This window comes from Coenobita brevimanus, chromosome 57 (genome assembly GCF_032717465.1).
Source record: "Coenobita brevimanus isolate Jiangsu-jjx chromosome 57, ASM3271746v2, whole genome shotgun sequence".
Taxonomy (NCBI): Eukaryota; Metazoa; Arthropoda; class Malacostraca; order Decapoda; family Coenobitidae; genus Coenobita; species Coenobita brevimanus.
Genome location: NC_137010.1, coordinates 53,589,774 through 53,608,634, shown reverse-complemented (window position 1 = coordinate 53,608,634; position 18,861 = coordinate 53,589,774). Strand labels below are relative to the sequence as shown.

The 18,861-nt window shown below is 44.2% G+C and overlaps 1 protein-coding gene and 1 pseudogene across 1 annotated transcript; both read right to left on the bottom strand.

Moving 5' to 3' along the window:
- Positions 1 to 13,196: 13,196 nt before the first annotated feature.
- Positions 13,197 to 13,556, bottom strand: LOC145402010 (uncharacterized). The gene has a single exon (XM_080274109.1). The coding sequence runs from the start codon at positions 13,554 to 13,556 to the stop codon at positions 13,197 to 13,199; it is 360 nt and encodes a 119-aa protein (XP_080130235.1).
- Positions 13,557 to 13,917: 361 nt separating this feature from the next.
- LOC145402009 (uncharacterized) lies at positions 13,918 to 14,830 on the bottom strand (annotated as a pseudogene).
- Between the last annotated feature and the right edge of the window lie 4,031 nt (positions 14,831 to 18,861).

The window sequence follows — 18,861 nt, the reverse complement described above, 5'->3', positions numbered from 1 at the left end:
AGCAGGTGTGTGTTACGACAAGATGGTTGAATAGTAGGCAGATTTTTTTTTTTTTTTTTTTTTTTTTTTTTTGGCTGAAATGGGTGTATCCATTTATATTTAATAATTAACTGTCTTTGACCGGGGTTAAAGTGTTTGTACTTTCTACTGGGGACTCGAGACAACGAGTCAGCCAGCTGTTTAATTAAGAGTTCAAGTATTTATACTTTTTGTTTGAGGGATTCAAGACAACGAATCCGAATCAGCTGTTTAAAGGTCAGGTGAAGGTTTCGCAAAGAGTTGTTAATGAAGAGCGGACGAGTTGAGCTGACTGAGCCAGGGAGTTGCTCGACGACACTGTGTGAACAGCTGGACACGAAGAAAGGTGGACAGCTGGGAACTGGAAGACTGGCTGACCGGGACCAGTTAAAGTCGGTCTAATATAATTTATATTTTGGAGGATCTGCCAGAGGCCATGGGAGTATTACGTGGAGCATGAGATAGCTGAGGTTATGAGAGAAAGGACTGCTAAAAAGCAACCTACCACCTAAAATTCCAACTCGTGGATCTGTACGCATTATAAATAAACATTTATTTTTACCATGTGTTTTGGTCACAGTCCTTCCTTAGTATGCACATGTTCTCCCGTGATAGTGTTCAGTGGGTGGCATGGTTACCACCAGTGTTAGCAGTACAGTACTGCATTCGATGGTGTCGCCACTCAAACAAGATGAGGGGATGGGGGGAGGAGGGGCGATTGGAGTGAGCCTGTATTTCTGTGTGCTGTACACCCTCTGCAGGAATTACATCTGAGATCTAACCAATATGAGGCCTTATGCAGTCGATAATGGACTTTGGAGTTTGTTCTGTGAACTGGAATGTAATATCTGCAGTAGGCTATCTTGGACTTTTTTTTTTTTTTTTTTTCATTATTGTAGTTTTACTTACCTCAGCCCAGGGAAAACCAATAGGCCTACATTATAGCGCATTATTACAAGCAACTTTTGTTCTAGAACGTCTATCGCAAATCATCTTTAATTACTTTAGAATATGCGTGCTTATTTACGCTGGAAAACACATGTTACACGGAGATCACCATACCAACTCTTTCCAAAGCCTCTAGGTCAGGTTATACTCATTCAGGTGAAATTGGACACTCTTAATGTGAGTGAGTTTGGAGTGAAGGTAACTATCCACCAATTTTTAAAGAAACATGCATAACCATGTCACCTTCAACCACTCCCACTAATCACGAGCTCTAACGGTGACTTAATCGGTAGAGGGATGGCCTACAGTCCTATCGGACCCAGGTTCAAATCCCTGCTGCGGCAGGGAACGGTTTAAGGATTTGAATTTCATAAAAGCAAACTTTACCTACCAGACGACCCGCTGACATGTTGTAAAAATACCCCAACTAATACACCAGTCCTGTATGAGACAGCCCTAGCATGTACTCAATATGGACGTGGGTGTTAGCACCGAAGTGGTGACATGTAAAGGTATATGGTATGTAAGAGGAGTACTGGGCCCTGGGAGCAGGCTGTGATGCCTCTGCCCAGAGTTGGACACGTTAAAAAAAAAAAAAAAAGTATATATGAAATTGAGTGTCCTAACAGTGGTGTGTGGTATGCAGGTTTTGATCATCGTCAGTAGGTTGGAAGTGGGTACTTATTTTCTATATGAAAATGATAAGATTTTGGTTCTAATACTTCTGAATATTTTTTTCCATGGGTTACAAGTTTATTGGGGGGGGGGGACCATAACTTCTCAATCCTTCACATTCTGAACACTGGTTACCACCAAAAGTAGTACATAGTTATCTGGGCTACAGGAAAATTTTGTAGATGCAACTGAAAGTAGCACTGCATCGAGTGAGTGAATGGTGAATGCTCCCGCCTATGACGAGGGCGCTCTCATTTGTGCGTCTACACTAGGAATAGTGTATTAAAACTGCCTTTAATTTTTTTTTTCGTTCCTCTACTATGTATGTAGAATATAATAATCATATTATCTTTGAAACAAAAGCTGTAATGAATCTTCCCATGTACTGGCCAAAACAACCAGGTTCAATTACGACCAGTACGTTTATGTAAGTTTATATATGAAAACAATGGAATCTGTCAGTACATCTCACAGGCAGGACTAGTAAATGGACATAGTTTAAAGAAACATCCGCATTATGACTTGATGAGGGGTACAAGACATCATATGTGGTAGCGTTCCCCCTTCAGTTTAATTACAGGACACAGTACCCTATACTTGATTCTGCTGTGGGCTTTCCATTTAAGTTTTCCATGAAGAGTATGGTTATGAGGGGTGCCGACGAGACACATTACTGTAGATGGCCGTTCTTTATTAACCCACTGTATCTCTATACATATTACATGACACTAGGGAAATTGGACTTGTTCCAGGTCAGGCCAAGGTTTGAAAAATACTTGAAAACCAAACAGTGGCCATGCTGGACCCAGTTTCAAAAAGCAGAATACTATGCCAGAACTTGGTTGAAGTCCAGTCCCAGACTTGCACCCCAGAAATTGTTGAAGCTATCAAGTAGTTTCAAGCTAAAGCTTTCAGGTAGTTTCAAGCTAATTACTAAGGTGAAATTATTAGTCTCCACCTACTACATAGGTGGAGACTATTGTTTTCGCAGGTATTATTATTATTACTCTGTCCTCAGTCTCTCGCGACGATTCCAGGAGAACCGGAGACTGTGCAAGGAATCGGAGGGGCTCAGGTTATGTCCTGGCATGGGCCATTGATAGAAAAAAATCCACTTCCGTTATGCACAGTAGAAGGGCAAGTCATGTACAGTAGAGTCATACCAGCGTTATGAGTAAATGAGATAAGTGGGCCGTGTCTACTGGAGATTTCAATGCGACCTGTGATATGAATCCCGGCAACAGCCTTTCTCGCCCACAGAAGACAATGGTGATGAACTTGGACCATGTCGCACTAAATTACCATACCATGACCTATGAACACTAATGGGGTGTCCTGTTCATGTCCTGGTGACTGTTAATCAATGACCTCCATCCCGAGTGACCGTTAGTCAAGGACCTCCATCCGGAGTGGCTGTTAGTCAGTGACCTCCATCCTGAACAGTAGCCAAATGGAGACAAGTGACTGTCAGCAGGACAGTGAGAGTTCGAGTTATACTTAAATGTGAATTTTTTTTTTCCTTGAATATTTCAACGAATTATGATAATTCAGCTGCCCTTTGACCACAAATCTCTCTTCATTAGAGTGTTACTGCACAGTTTTACTCTACTAGGGTGGCAAGATGCTGACAGGGCTGTTCTGTACTCCTGCCCATATATTAAAATTTTCGTGTAGATTTCACCCTAAAACATCATTAATGTAGGTCTAATACTATCAAAATGGCTTTTAGGGTTTTACAAGTTGATATACAAATGCATCATGATGTTAACAGATGGAAAAGCTCCAGACTGGAGGACATGTGTCACCCCTCAGAGACCAAAATAGATAGCCTTTGCCCCCACAAGGAAGCGGGCTAGCCTTCCCTTGAGGGACCCTTGTGATAAAACTTTAAAACTATTATGTTTTCTTTTAGGAATGTGGATAACTATCACAAATTATATAGGAAAACTTTGGTAATTTATTAGTCTCTAGTGTCATCGTTCAACTGAAAAAAAAAATGAATTGATGTCAAGAATACATAACATCATAACAAAAATGTATAAATATCAGGATAATACGGTATAAGGAATAAAAATATTATGGGCATTTATTTTCAATGTATATCCACATTTCTACTCTGATAAAAAAAAAATAATGGTTTGTGAAGAAATTAACATAATATATGTGAGGATATATATTTGAGGAATGCAGAAATCTTAAGTTTTGAGAGGTTAGGAGGAAATTTTTAACATTATTAAACTATAAATTCAAGTTACCTACTAATATGTTAGTTTAATATTTATATTCCTGTCTAAAATGATACAGACTGTAAATGTAGATCAGTGCCAAAATGACCATACTGTCACATTTGGGTAACCAGACAAGCGTAGGCCACTGTAGTGAAGGAGTGCTGGGCTAGGTGACACTGAGGGTACAGTAGGAGATGGGGTGTAGTTGGCATGAAGGCAGTATCTACTCTCCTTGTAATCATCACGCAACAAACCCCATTCTCCTGTACACATTGTCCTACATTGCACCGTTTGTCTTAGACTAGCCGGAGAAAAGAGGGGATTGGGTATACCTTACAAATAATTCGCCATACAACACAACACGAGAGACCGAGACGAGAGAGAGAGAACGAACCCGTGGACAGCAGAGGAGGGCAGCAGATACCTTCTACACTGTTCCCAAAATACTCAGGGGTGCGATTCCCAAACTAATTAATGATAGATTCCTTGTTGTAACTTTGCTTTATTTTCACAGGAAGAACTGGAGACATGGGAGATTTCTACTCTATTCTTTCTTAGCTCTTCTGCTCGAAATAAATAACAGCTATCGTGACCCGGAATTGTTCTTTAAGAAAAAATTAAGGACAGGAGAAGATTCTACTCCCTATCTCAATTGAAAAAAAATAAAATAAAATAATATTGGCAACGCCACGCTGTTGCAACCCTCAATCTGGCCAAGCACCCCCCAACTTCCTTGCACACCTGACCAAACACATAACGGCCCTCACCCCCCCCCTCTATAGAACACAGAGACAATAGGTGGCATTGAAATCTGAGAAAAATTATTGCCCTCCACCTGATAAAGTCAGAGGAGGGTATTGTTATCACTGCTGTCCGTCTTTAGAGTTGGGCGGCTGGGCGTAGAGACTTTCATTTCCGGAACAATTAGCAGAAAGTATTTATAGTGAAATTTCACATAGTTATGTGTCTTACAGTGAACTGGTGCCTTTTGATAGGTAGAATGCTGTGTCTTACTCGTAAGTAGTTTTTATATGATGAAAAGGTAAAAAAAAAAAAATCTCTGAGATTTCAATGCGACCTGCTGTCTCTGTGTTATACGGGGGGGGGGGGTTACTGCTATGCATTTGGTTATATGTCTATGGTTTGGTGTCTTACAGTGAACTTTTTTTCAGTGTCTTTATTTTATTGAGGGGTGGGGGGCTTGAGGGGCGTTATTACGGTTGGTTCAGAGTGCAGGGAGGTGGGGGGATGTGCTTGGTTAGTTGGTGGGTTGCAACAGCATAGTGTTGATAATATATTTTTAAAACTTTTTCTTTATTTAAAGAAAAAAGACTACTTAACCCCTAAAGTTCTAAGATCATCTTTCGATGTGTTCGGGCCTTGGTATGTAGTGTCCTGTTGTCATCGATCATACACAACCTACCATCAACAGGTGTGAGGTATCCCTGTCTCTTTGTTGACGTACAAGGAGCCTAGCCAATGGAAAGAACAATATCTGATGGTGCCTGGCCTGATTGGTCTCCCTAGACGCGGTGAGGGAGGGTCTTCTCCTGCCCCTGCCATTTCTCCACCTCCCTTTGCTCCATTGGGCCTTGTCCTCAATGTATCCTCCCACCCAAATCATCCCCCATACTCCCTCTAGACCATATTGGCTGTGTGCGGCAAGCATATTCACTCCCTTCCCCCCCCCCCAATACTGATGCCCCCCAACACTCCGTCCACCTCCGTAACGTTCCATTCTCACGCAGAGCGAGGAGTGACTTTCTTTTTTTTTCAGTCGATTGTGTGGTAACCATTAGACATATGAGAGTGAAATATACATTTTCTGGTGTGTAAAATCAGGCTCTTCAAATCCATAAGACCAAAATTTTCTTTGGTGCATTTTTTTCCTCTTTATACACGAAGTGAAGCAATTTTTATTTCTGATTATACTCGTCGATATTGTGGTAACCATTAGTTATATGAGGGATACATTTTCTGGTATGTGAAATCAGGCTCCTGAAATCTATAAGACTATAGTTTACCTTGGTGAAAGTTAAAAACTCGGTCCCAAAATGCGGTTCTGGTGCCAGACAGGGTTGGGAGAATCGCGATCTTTAGGGGTTGACACAGCATTCTACCCATCAAAAAGCACCAGTTGACTATACGACACATAACTATGTGAAATTTCTTGACTCTATAGTTTATGCTTTCTGATATTTGCCCCGGAAACGAAATCTCAACGCCACCTATTCTTTTTGATCTCAGTGATAACAATACCCTCCTCTGACTTCCTCAGGTGGAGGGTAACAATATCCTACTCTGAATTTGTTCGGTAGAGGGTAAAACACATCACCATCATCACTACCGCCACCACCATCATCATCATCACCACAACCACCACCACCACCATCATCATTATCATCACCACCACCATCACCAATACCATCATCATCACTGCCACCACCACGATCATCACTACCACCAGCATCATCATCATCAATGCTATGGTGTTGCAACCCTGTACCTGACAAAGCACATACCTCACACCTCCCTGCACACCTAACCAAGGGCATAACTGCCCTCATCCCCCCCCCCTCCTCCTTTTATAACACAGGACAGCAGGTTGCACCGAGAAAACTTGTTTTTTTAACTTTTTTTTTTTTTTTTTCAGAAAAACCACTTAAGACACAGCATTGTACCTGTCAAAGGGACCAGGTCAGTATAAGGCACATAACTAGGTGAAATTTCATCACTCTGTAGTGAACAATTTTTTATTTCTGGCTTCACATTATTTGCTCAGTTCACATAGATCTGAGATTTTTTTTTTTTTTTCAAAAAATCTACTTAAGACACAGCATTATACCTATCAAAGGCCACCAGTTGACTGTAAGACACATTTATGTGAAATTTCACGACTCTGTACTTAATATTTTCTGAGATTTGCTCCGGAAACGAAAATCTCTGTGCCCAGCTGCCCAACTCTTCGGACGGACACCAGTGATAACAATACCCTCCTCTGACTTTGTCAGATGAAGGGTAACAAGTATGAGTTATGACAGAGAAACCATCGAAAAAACTTTTGCGAATTCCAACCCAACTTAAAATAGTATCTCTCTCTCTCTCTCTCTCTCTCTCTCTCCACATCTATTCTAATAACAAGAGGAACACATACTTCACTGATGAGCTGGGGAACCACATGAAATAACTTTTGGCGTTTGGTGGTATAAATAAAACTTAAATTATAATGATGCTACGGTATAATCTTCTATACTTTTAGTTTTTTGTTCATGTCTTCCTTAGTCAATAAAAAAATGTGTTTTCTAATTAGCCCTTTTTCTGTCTTTTCTAAATAGGCTGCTTTTTGACTTTTTCTGCATTACCTATCTACAGAGTATTAATTTGTTCTTGTTTTTTAGAAGGTATCTTTGTATCCTTTATAACAGGCGATTTTTATTCTGATTAGATCTTCATTTAGCACAGTACGTTAATTTCCATAATAGAGTTTCCCTGATATTTTTATTTTCTAACTTTCCTCTAACAACTGCTCTTCTTCTATCGGTGCCTTTTCTAGTCGTTCTATAGCTGGTGTTGGAGACAGCTACTCTTCTTCTAAAGCTATGAGTATTGGTGTTCTACAAGGTTCTGTCCTGCCACCAATTCTCTTCCTTCTATTCATCAATGATCTTTTAACCCTCTCATTTAACCCTGTCCACTCAAAAACTTCACACGTCTACCCAGTGCTTACAGCATCCATCACAAGCCTTCATTTCTTTATATCCTCAAAATTTCTTTCTCTTGGAATTTATTTTTGGAAAGATCACACTATCTTCACAAAATTCACTTCCGAGAGACTGGGTGTACTAAGCCGACTCCGTGCCTTCTTTACCCTGGCGCAACTGCTGACTTTGTATAGGGGCTTTATTTGTCCTGTGCGGATTGCACAAACCATCAACATCATCATCATCATCATCATCATCATCATCATCATCATGACCATCATTATCATCATCATCGTCATCTCTTTTTTTCCCACCTGCGGGTATGATGAGGTGTGGTCCAGAAATAAGGAAGAAGGAAAAAATGTATGAGGGAGAACCAATCAACAATATGTCAAATGAAATGAGTCATTCACTCACCATTCAGACCTCTGGAATCGTGTCTCCACCTCATTGTCACACCTCCCACACGTAGCTTCAAGTTAAAAAAAAGAGATGCCAAGCCACTGTCAACTATTCCTCTCTACAAAATTTATCCAACAAGTACAGTCATAAGCGAAATTTCCCTCAGTCCTCTACCAGTATTGCCTTGCCTGCCATATTTCTCACTTCTCCCCAAGAGAGAGAGAGAGAGAGAGAGAGAGAGAGAGAGAGAGAGATTCACCTAACCCCTTCCATTGCCACGAGCAGCAGAGAAATGGAGAACTTACGCACTTGGCCGTACTAGAGGTAGGATAATATTAGCGTGCCATAGGTAGTAGGCAACAGACGCTGAGGTGATAGAAGGACTCCTGTGCTGACCAGAGAACGACCTTAACCCCTTCAGCCAGAGTACGTCATACATAAGGTGGTTCAAATATAGCGCTCTCTTTCACTCCGCAAGGCAGTTTCTGGTGTGGCAACGACGGATCGGTCAACGTTATGAATGTCTATCCTGCATCATTTATTCCTATCTCACTCCCACTGCCTCACTCATGCTCACACCAGCAGACTAAGCAGTCCCTGTAATACATAAGATACCTTCAGGCGAGTTACTATATTTATTTAATATTAACATGGTTCACATTGTAGTTCTTTTTAGTTTATTATTCGTAGCTTAAAGATAGATCAAGACAACACTACAGCGCTAAATCCTTTCCTAAGCTCTTCTTCCTAACTAGCATCATAGTCAACTGCTAATCTGTTGTTACAACTGAACAATCAAAATGGTGTGATGGCAATTTTATGCCGTTTCAGTTAGATTAAAAAGGGTATAGTAGAGCGCTATCTATGACTTGCCCTATATATTTCTATTATTACCAGACGATTGTATTCATCTTAAAAGTAGCTGGAAGGGTTTATGGTGGCTGTATCGAACCCGGCCATCCAAGTCTCTCCTCAGTTGAAAAGCACGGTAATGGAGGCAATATGGTAAAAGACGTCTTTGCAGATTAACTGTTTCTTGTTCTTTTGACTTCCATTTGGGGCAGGCTAATTTTTCGTCTTTTTGGAATTCAACATTTTGCACGAGAGTGAGAAAGGCAGAACATTTTTCCGGGCGAAAGATGAGAAGGTTTTACAAGAAGGCGCTATCATAGCAACTGGGAGCATTACCGAAAACCTTTAGGGTTAACTATGGTGTATATCATTTCCCACTCAAATATCATAGAGTTTCCTGCTGTGAAGGGATGGTGAAGTGTCCTGTTTATTTATTTATATTTATTTATTTATTATCTGGCTTTGGGCAACAAGTAGACAGCCCGGTCCCTAGCGCCCATTATTGCATCTACGTGCCACACACCATGACATATAATTATTTCAGCACTAATGCCCACCGTTCATACCGCATATATTTAACTCTCGCTGCAATCCATCGTGGCATTGTCAAGCTGGTGGTTGCGTATAAACAGGGCGAGTTTAACCCCAAAAGCAATGTCTACTGCGTGACTAAGGACGATGCTTATAACGCTGAATATCTTATCATAAGATCTGATGTATTTGCGTGAGGGATTTGCGTATGTATGGACTGCGTGCGGATCTAGTGCGTTTGCGTGGGCGATTACCTGGGGATTATTATTAGCATATGGATCCACCTTGACCAGCCAGGAAGGGAGAACAGAGGTTTGTTTTCCTTGCTTGCTGGCATCCATCTTGGTTTCTCGAAGACTGTCTGTACCCAAAGCCTTCACATTTGCTTCCTCCTCTTCCAAAGCCTTTTTTCGTCTCTCCACCATCATCTTGAGGCGGAAATGTATGACGTGGTGGATGAAGACATAGAAACACCGAGTTATGATGTAGAAGAAGAAAATGTCGATGAGTTTTGGGACCGTAGATGGCGGTGCCGTGATTGCGACTTGGGAGAAGAGGGTGGCCGCAACGATCAAGCAGGAGAGTGTGATGGTGATGCTGTCGCTGCGAGAGAGTGAGATGGTGTTAATGTGACGAATTTAAAGTGCAAAGAATGAGGGGTTAGGTAGTGTTAAAATAAGGTATGTTTAAGTGCCGGGAAAAGAGAGTTAGATGGTGTTAACGTGAGAAATTTTTAAGTGCCGAGAAAGGAGAGTTGGAAGGTGTTTATGTGAGAAATTTTTAAGTACCGGGAGACGAGAGTTAGCTGGTGTTGATGTGATGATTTTTATGTGCCGAGAGAAGGGAGTTAGATGGTGTTGATGTGAGAAATTTTAAAGTACAGAAAAGAGAAAGTTGGATGGTGTTAATGTGAGGCTTTTTAAGTGTCCGGAAAAGATACATGGTGTTAGTGAAAAAAAAAAAAAAAAAAAAAAAAATCCTGATTAAATTTTAAGTACAGTGCGGGTTCCAGGGGTAAACGATGCCCCAGAACAGTTTTATAAACTGCATATAATAATACATACATGATATACAGAACCATTAAACAATAAAGTATTCACAGAGTTGCTAAATTCTGATAATTATTTTGATGCCATGGACCAAAGTTCTTCTGTTATGGTATTACCGGTTACTTTTCGGGTCATAAATTCATGCAAATGAGACCAACCGAGAAGGGAAAGAAAGACACATACAGATTAAGAAAAACAAAACGTAGTTAACTAAATACTCGTATGTCTAACCACACCAGTTCGGGGAGTAGTGCCTAATGTGAATAAAATCATCTTGGTATGACAAGAATTAAGAATTTACCTGAAACTGCTTGAGTGTATGAAGAATGTTGAGCAGCATATCATGGTGAGGAAGATGGAGGGGATGAGGGAGGTGTAGAGGAAGGCTCGAGGACTGCGCATCACCACCACCTGACACAAAAGAAGAAGAGGAAGGCTTAGATTTTTTGCCTATCGAGTACATGATGCCATTTTTTTTTTAAATAGTAGTTTTGTTCGTCGTTTCGTTTATAAAGGCTTCAACGCGCATCCATGTCCATGCCTTGGTCACCTAATGACGACTCTCCACTGTTCTCGATCTCTAGTACCCTTTATTTCACAGCTGGAATAAATGAGAGGTGGAGACGGACCACAGGCCCCGCCAACACAGCCTCGAGCCCAGATGGGGGGAACGGAGACAGCCCAAGCCCCATCCTGGCCCAAAGCCGTGCTGACGGAGCTCGACCAACGCCTCCCCTCATGTATCACTAGGTAACGGGGACAAAGTTTTCGGGCTGCATGCCTTTGTAAACCCCTGTGACGCAGTAGGATACGATGTGGTGTGTAAATTGCATGTAGTGTAGTGTACAATGGACAGCTAGAGAAATATGACCGAAGGAAAATGCTCTCCTACTCTCCGTGTTAGTGACACTGAAAAAGAGGCTAGAGCTCTTTACCACCAGCTTTCCCATCCTCCTCGAGAGTACCATCCTGATAGGCTGGAGCTATGGCCTACTCTCTAGCCCTACGATGTGTTTTGTTAACACTCTCAGGCTTCCATCACGCACTCTCCGCTAAGTAAAATGTCTGGTGTCAGGTGGAGCAGTTTATTCGAGTTGTCACAGTCATTATAAGTTGTTGATGGTAACAGTGTTAACACACAACGCACCCATTACTCATTTTTCACTAAATGTAATCGCTTAGCGTTGGCCGAAATAGAATATTAAAGTTGTTCCGAACATGAGAAGGTTACTCTATTGTTGTTACTTTCCGACACTTTATTCAACTTAGGAAAGCCTTCTCGTACTGAAGGGATTCCTGAAGGCTGCGTCTAGCCTGTCCAGTTCGAAAAGTCTGTCTTCAGCTGAACTGATTATGCAAAAGATTATTTTTCTATGCTTATGTCGGTGAGGGTGCCCATCATCCACCCACTCAATGTAGTGGTACAGTACTCTATTTCGGGGTAGCTCTACACTGAGTGGCAAGCCAAATAATTTCCCATAAACCAGGAAGTCATTTAAAACACTGGGTGGTAACTATATAACCAACCAACAGTTGTTTCCCTACGTTTCAATAAGTGGGTTGGCCGAGGGTTAGTGACCCTTCCTGGAGAACAGCTAACTAATAATGCAAACAAGAAGCCTCATACCAGGACAGACAAACAGGCAACAACCAAGAACTGGACAAGTCATGGTTCGGATTGCAACATGGAATGTAAGGGATGCGAATGATGAGGTGAAAAAAAGAGACTGTCCAGGTGTTTCAGAGTGCAAAAGTGGACATATGTGGATTAACTTAGACTAAATGGAAAGGCGAGCATGCACGAGAGTGGGAGTATGGATGGGGTACATGTGAGGGACAAGGTAAGAATGAGTGGGCAAAAAAGAGTGTATGTATTGTTGTGTGCAAGAGCTGGAAGAAAAATAGAGGAGATTATGGATCAGTTTATTCAAGGATTGTGTGGATAAGTGTAAGAGGGGGTTCTGGGAAACACCGGATGCCCAGCTTTCCTTTACTCTTCTCTCAATACATTCTGGCAGGAGCGGGTTGGGTCCCACTTTCCCATGCTGCCACCAAGAGGCCCAACATATCATACAGCCCTTACATCCCCCCCCACCTGCAAGACATGTAACTGCAATGTACACAATAGTTTTATGTCTGACAATGAATGAGAATTGGGTAAATACACACGAAATTACAGAAATGGCATAAAGACAGGCTATGCCGGCAATAATAATAAAAGCATTCATACGAAGAAAAAAAATATGGGACTTTCCACTGGTACATCAACATAACTTTAACAAAAAAAGTAAGAACAGTCAATGGTAAATGTTACACATAGTCAGAGCTGCATACACACTCTCACTGGATGTTGAGTAGATGGTGAAGGCTACGTGTGGGGTATGGCGATCCAGGTGTGGGTGTACGATGCACTGGGTGTGGTGAGCCAGGAGTAGGGGCCGCCTTGGGTGGTGACTGTGACGCCGTAGAGTCAGGTGTGTGAGTGGGGTTTGGGGGTGCAAGGGTGTTGGGGGGTACCCATCATGGACGACCCGTAGGAGTCTCCGATTGCGTAGTGACAGGTGGCCACTGCCACACAGCCTGACAGTATACTGGCAGTGGTGAAGGACCTCAATGATGACACCATGTCCATCCCAGACTCTAGTCGATTGGTTCTACACCCCCACCTGAGTGCCTGGTAGTAATGAGGGAAGGCTCTTGAGTGTTCCCTGGCCTTCTATGATGCTGCTGCAAGACCTAGCCATTGCCAGCTCCCCGTCAAGGAGGGCCTGCTGCCAGTGTATATTTACCTTCTAGTTCTGCCTAGCCGTGGGTACCCCATCATGCAGCTGTCTCCCTGTTGCCAGCTGGGCTGGGGCCTTGTTGGCCCCGCACAGGGGTGTGTTCAGGTATTGTAGGAGAGCCACTGACATCTTGTCACACTCGAGACTCTCCCTGACGCTTGTGTTCATCCGCAACAGCCTCTGGGCAGACTTTACGGCAGCCTCTGCCCTGCCATTGGACAGTGGGTAGTGGGGAGAGGAGATACGCAACTCTACCTCCCACCGTTTGAAGAAGGCACATATGTCATCATTAACAAGGTTGGTCCCACCATCAGTGGAAATTCCATTGGATGCTCCCCACTGTGAGAAGTACTTTCGAAGCTGGGCCATGAGCTTGTTGGAAATGGCGCCACTTGGGAAATGGACAATCTCCAGCCATCCCGTGAGTCAGCCAGCATATGCCAGGTACACTTGACCATAAGCTGCAGCAGATCCACCACTGTATGTTGGAAAGGGTACTCCGATGCTGGTGTAAGAATAAGTGGCTCAGCTGCCTGGGACGGGTTGTGGGCATTACAGGCAGCACACGAGACTCTGTAGTACTGAAGATTGCCCTCCATACATAGCCAATACACCATCTGCCTTGCTCTTCTTAGCATGCTGTGAAGCCTTTGGTGGCCAGCATGGAGGTTGGCTGCCACTGGTGATGAAGGGCCTCGGGAATAACCAGGCAGATGGACCCCTGTCGAATTCACTGTGACACTGCCAGCCTGTCCCTGACACCGTAGAACTGATGCAGGCAGGCAGTCTCCTGTGTTCTCTGTGCGTGCCAGTCACCTGCCAACACTTTGGCCAGGAATAATTGGCAACTGGGATAGTTGGCCACACCTTGCAGGACTGCCACGTCGCCAAGGGCGATACACCTATTCTGGCCGAGAGGAGCAACAGTGGCTGTAGCCATGGCCATGTCCAGGTCATCAGCCAAGTCATTGTCTGTGGAGTCTGGCCGCCCCTGGAGGGCAGTGTAGCAGGACAGGAAGTCGGCTGCTCAGTTCCATTTTCCTGAAAGATATTTCACCTGGAACCTGTAATGCAGTGTTTTTTCCTTGAAGGTGAACAGCCTTGGGTTGACAATGTCTTTCAGTGCTATCTCGTAAGAGCTTGACGAGGTTACAATGATCAGTGACTAGGACTAAGTTAGGGCATATTAGTAGAAAGAGATGGGCTTTGCGGAGGTGCCAGATGACCACTAATGCCTCACCCTCCACAGGTGTGTATCCTTCTTCAGCTGGCGTCAAGTGTCAACTGTCACAAAGCACGAGACGCCATCCACTCTTGCAACAGAAGGGAGCCTCTGTTGACAGGCAAAAGCAGTACTGCTGAAGAACCACAAATTCTATGCCTTCCTTGCTCCAGTCCGTCATGATGATCATGGTTCTGTCTCTGTCATAAAAAGTTAGGCCATCCTTGGCCAACTGACACACTGCCTCCTTTGCCTGCTGAAACTTCTGAAGGCAGTCATCCCAGTACACCTGCCTGCCCTGGGGTTTGCACAACAGCTCCCTAAAGGACTCCATGATGGGGCCTGTGGCCAAAAACGGTGTCAAATGGTTAACAAATCCCCGCCAGGACCAGATATATGTTAAGGAGAGTTTGGCTGGCATACTGAAGTTCCTGATGGCAGCCAGCCTCTCTTCTGTGGGCTTGTATGAGTCTCAGCCTATGTGGAAGCTGACGAACTCTACTTCCCTTCTACCAAACTTGAATTTCTTAGGCTTGAGGGTTATGCCATTCTTTGCACATGTCTCCAAGAAGTCGTAGGTGTACCAAAATGCATCGTCAATGCAGGTGTCGTATAGCAGAGTGTCACTGAGGCATTTGGGTTTTCGTGGGACGTCCATCATGGCATCGTCGTACCTCTTGATATATGTGTCCGGGAATGCTATGTCCCATGGGGGTCCTGCAGTACCTGTAGTGACCCCAAGGGATGATAAATGTTGTGAGCTTCTTGCTCGACTCCTCAAGTTCCACCTGATGGAAGCTCCAGTGTGCGTTGGCGGTTGTCTTCAAGGTGTGGTGAGGGATGCCAGAAACCATATCGAAGGGCATGGGGGTGTGGTGTCTCTATGGCAGGCAGCATTGAGTTTTTGAAAGTTGACAGTGTGCCTTGGGTGGCCCAACTTTTTGCCCAGTACCACCATCCTTAAGCACCACTCAGTTGCCTCCCTTGTTGGCACTGGCTCAATCATGCTCTTTCGCAAGTCCTCATCTAGCTGATTCTTGACCTCAGCCTCCTAGTGTCTTGGCACAGATGCAGGGGTATGGCAGGCATATTGCATGGCATCAGGAAGCAGGTGTATCCTGTGTGGCTCACCTAACAAGACTGGGAGGAGGCACCTATCAGTGTTGATAGGTGCAATCCCTTGCATGCTGGCAATGAGAAATAGCACTGTTGGGTCAACTCAGCAAAGTAGACCTCCTGCGTAGTCAAACAGCTGCCGTAATGTATGTCACACATGGTAGATCCCATTGGCTGTAGAAGCATGTTTGCCACATCCCTTATGCCAGCCCGACACTGCAGGGTCAGAGACTCCAGGAGTGCTGGACCAGCCACACACACCTGTGCCCCAGTGTCAGCCACAACTTGAACTGGACAGGACTTCCCACCACACCAGTCGCTAAGGGTTACCCAAAGCATAGGCTAGACCGATGAGTCGGTGCCAGTGACCACCACAGCTATGGAAACCTCCTGGGTTATCGCCTGCTAATGCCTGCATTACGGCACCTGGTGGCCTACTTTTGCTCCTACACAACTTCTTGAGTGGCCAATATTACTGCACTGGTGGCATGCTAGGGACCTCACAGGGCATGATGACCTTCCTGGTGGGTGGGAGCCCGCAGCAGTTGGGACAGGGACGGGCCTTAGGTAATGAGGAGTGGGCAGGCACAGGAGCCATCTTGTGAGCTCCCGTCACACGCAGAGTCTTGTCTCTCTGGAACGCGTCAGGCAGAAGTGAGGCTCCCGCCACTGCACATTCCTTTCTCATATCCTTTGACTAATGCAAGAAAGCCTTGGTTTAATCACGCTTGTTCTAATGCTGTCCGCAACAAGGAGAGGGCCTACAAAAGGTACCGGAGCCAACCCACCCCTGAATCACATCATCTTTACGTTTCTGCCCGGAATCGTGCTAAGTCTGTTCTTCGCTCTACTAAAAATAATTTCATCCATACTAAATGCTCTCAACTCTCCAACTCGAATTCTTCCCGCTCCTTCTGGCATCTTGCCAAAAATCTTTCTAACAACTTTACCTCATCATCCTTCCCTCCTCTTTTCTACTCTGATGGTTCTGTAGCTATTTCTTCTACTGATAAAGCAGATCTCTTCGCACAGACTTTCTCCTCCAATTCTACCTTAGACGATTCCGGTGCTGTTCCTCCATCACTTCCCCCTCTGACTTCCTCATGGCTGACATTAAAATTTCTTCAGTTGATGTATTTTCTGCCATCACTGGCCTCAGTACTAACAAGGCATATGGGCCTGATGGGGTCCCTCCTGTTGTTCTCAAGAACTGTGCTTCTGTGCTTACACCCTGCCTAGGCAAACTCTTTCGTCTTTGTCTGTCAACTTGTACCTTTCCTTCTTGCTGGAAGTTTGCTCTCATTCAGCCAGTCCCAAAGAAGGGTGACCACTCCCAACCCTCCAACTATCGTCCAATTGCTTTAACGTCCTGTATTTCAAAAGTTTTCGAGTCAATTCTTAATAGAAAAATTTTAAGGCATCTTTCCTATCACAACCTTCTTTCCGATCGTCAGTATGGGTTCCGTCAGGGACGCTCCACTGGCGATCTTCTCACCTACCTTTCAGACTCCTGGTCATCCTCCTTTCGGGACTTTGGCGAAAGCTTTGCCATTGCACTTGACATCTCAAAGGCTTTCGATCGAGTCTGGCATAAATCTTTAATTTCCAAACTGCCCTCCTACGGTTTCTATCCTTCTATCTGTGCCTTCATCGCTAGCTTCCTTTCTGGTCGTTCTATAGCCGCTGTTATAGACGGCCATCATTCTTCTCCTAGATCTATCAACAGTGGTGTTCTTCAGGGCTCTGTCCTATCACCAACTCTCTTCCTTTTATTCATCAATGATCTTCTAAGCTGTACATCTAACCCTATCCACTCATATGCTGATGACTCCACCCTTCACCTTTCCATTCGGTTCCTGCAACGCCCATCTCAACAGTTACTTCAACAAACAAGGGATGAGGCTATGGCACACCTAATGTCTGACTTGGCTCGTATCTCTGACTGGGGTAAAAATAATATGGTTGTCTTTAATGCATCTAAGACTCAGTTCTTACACCTTTCAACCCGACAAAATCTTCCACAGGTATACCCACTAATGTTTAATAATATTCAGCTTAATCCTACATCATCCTTGAACATGCTTGGGGTTTCATTTACTCGGGACTTATCTTGGAAAGATCATATTACATCTCTTGTAAAATCTGCTTCCAAGAGATTGGGTGTGCTAAGCCGACTCCGCTCTTTCTTTACCCCTGCGCAATTGTTGACTCTATACAGGGGTTTTATCCGCCCCTGTGTGGAGTACAACTCTCATGTGTGGGGAGGCTCCCCTCATACAGCTCTTCTCAATAGGGTGGAGTCAAAGGCTTTTCGTCTCATTAACTCTCCTCCTCTTACTGACTCCCTTCAACCTCTGTCTCTTCGCCGCACTGTTGCATCTTTATCTCTTTTCTATCGCTACTTTAATGGTCACTGCTCCTCTGAACTGTCTGCTTGCATTCCTCCACCTCTACGACGGGCGCGTAGCACCCGTCTGGCAGCAGACTCTCATCCTTTTTCTGTCCAACTCTCTAATACAAGAATTAACCGTTACTCCCAGTCTTTCATTTATGCAACAGGTCAACTCTGGAACTGTCTCCCTCTGTCTGTATTTCCTGCTGCCTATGATCTCCAGTCTTTCAAACGCAGTGTGTCCAGGCATCTCAAAATGATCGGATCTTGAATTTGGCTCTATGTTGTATTTTGTTTTTCTCTTGGAGGGAACTGTTACTGCGGGCTCATGGCCTTTGGTTCCTTCTTCCTCGCATTTAAAAAAAAAAAAAAAAAAAAAAAAAAAAACCTCCTGCCCAAAAAGCCTGCCAACACTGGCGTCCTTGTGGGCTGCCTCAAATGTAGAGCAATATTTGCACAAAGTACCCACATCACTGAAGTTATTACACAACTGAAACACCCCTCTTTTGAGCACTGGATTCTGCAAATCCACAATCAACTTCCGCAAAAGCATGTACTCCGATAGATCACCGTTGCAACGGGGGCACTGAAACTCACAGCTGGCGGCACTTTGAGTGGATTTCACAAAATAAGCACAATCCTTTCAATGGCATCCAATGCCTCCGACGACAATAAGGAGCTGCACTGCACTAGGGAGAACTTAGCGTCCAGGGACTGCCATAGGGCTGGCGTGCAGCACAGGTGTATGTGAAGGTCTGTGTTTGACGGTGGCCAGCCATTGAGTTTCAGCCAACATTCCATGGATTGTCTCCACGAACTAAAGGCTGCTGTAGACATCTCTGCCTCACACTTGTCTGGGGCAGCAGATGCAGGAATCCTAGGCGGAGGCTGCTGCTGGGACGTTAGTGACACCAAGCTCTGCTGCAACAAGGAGATGGCCTCTT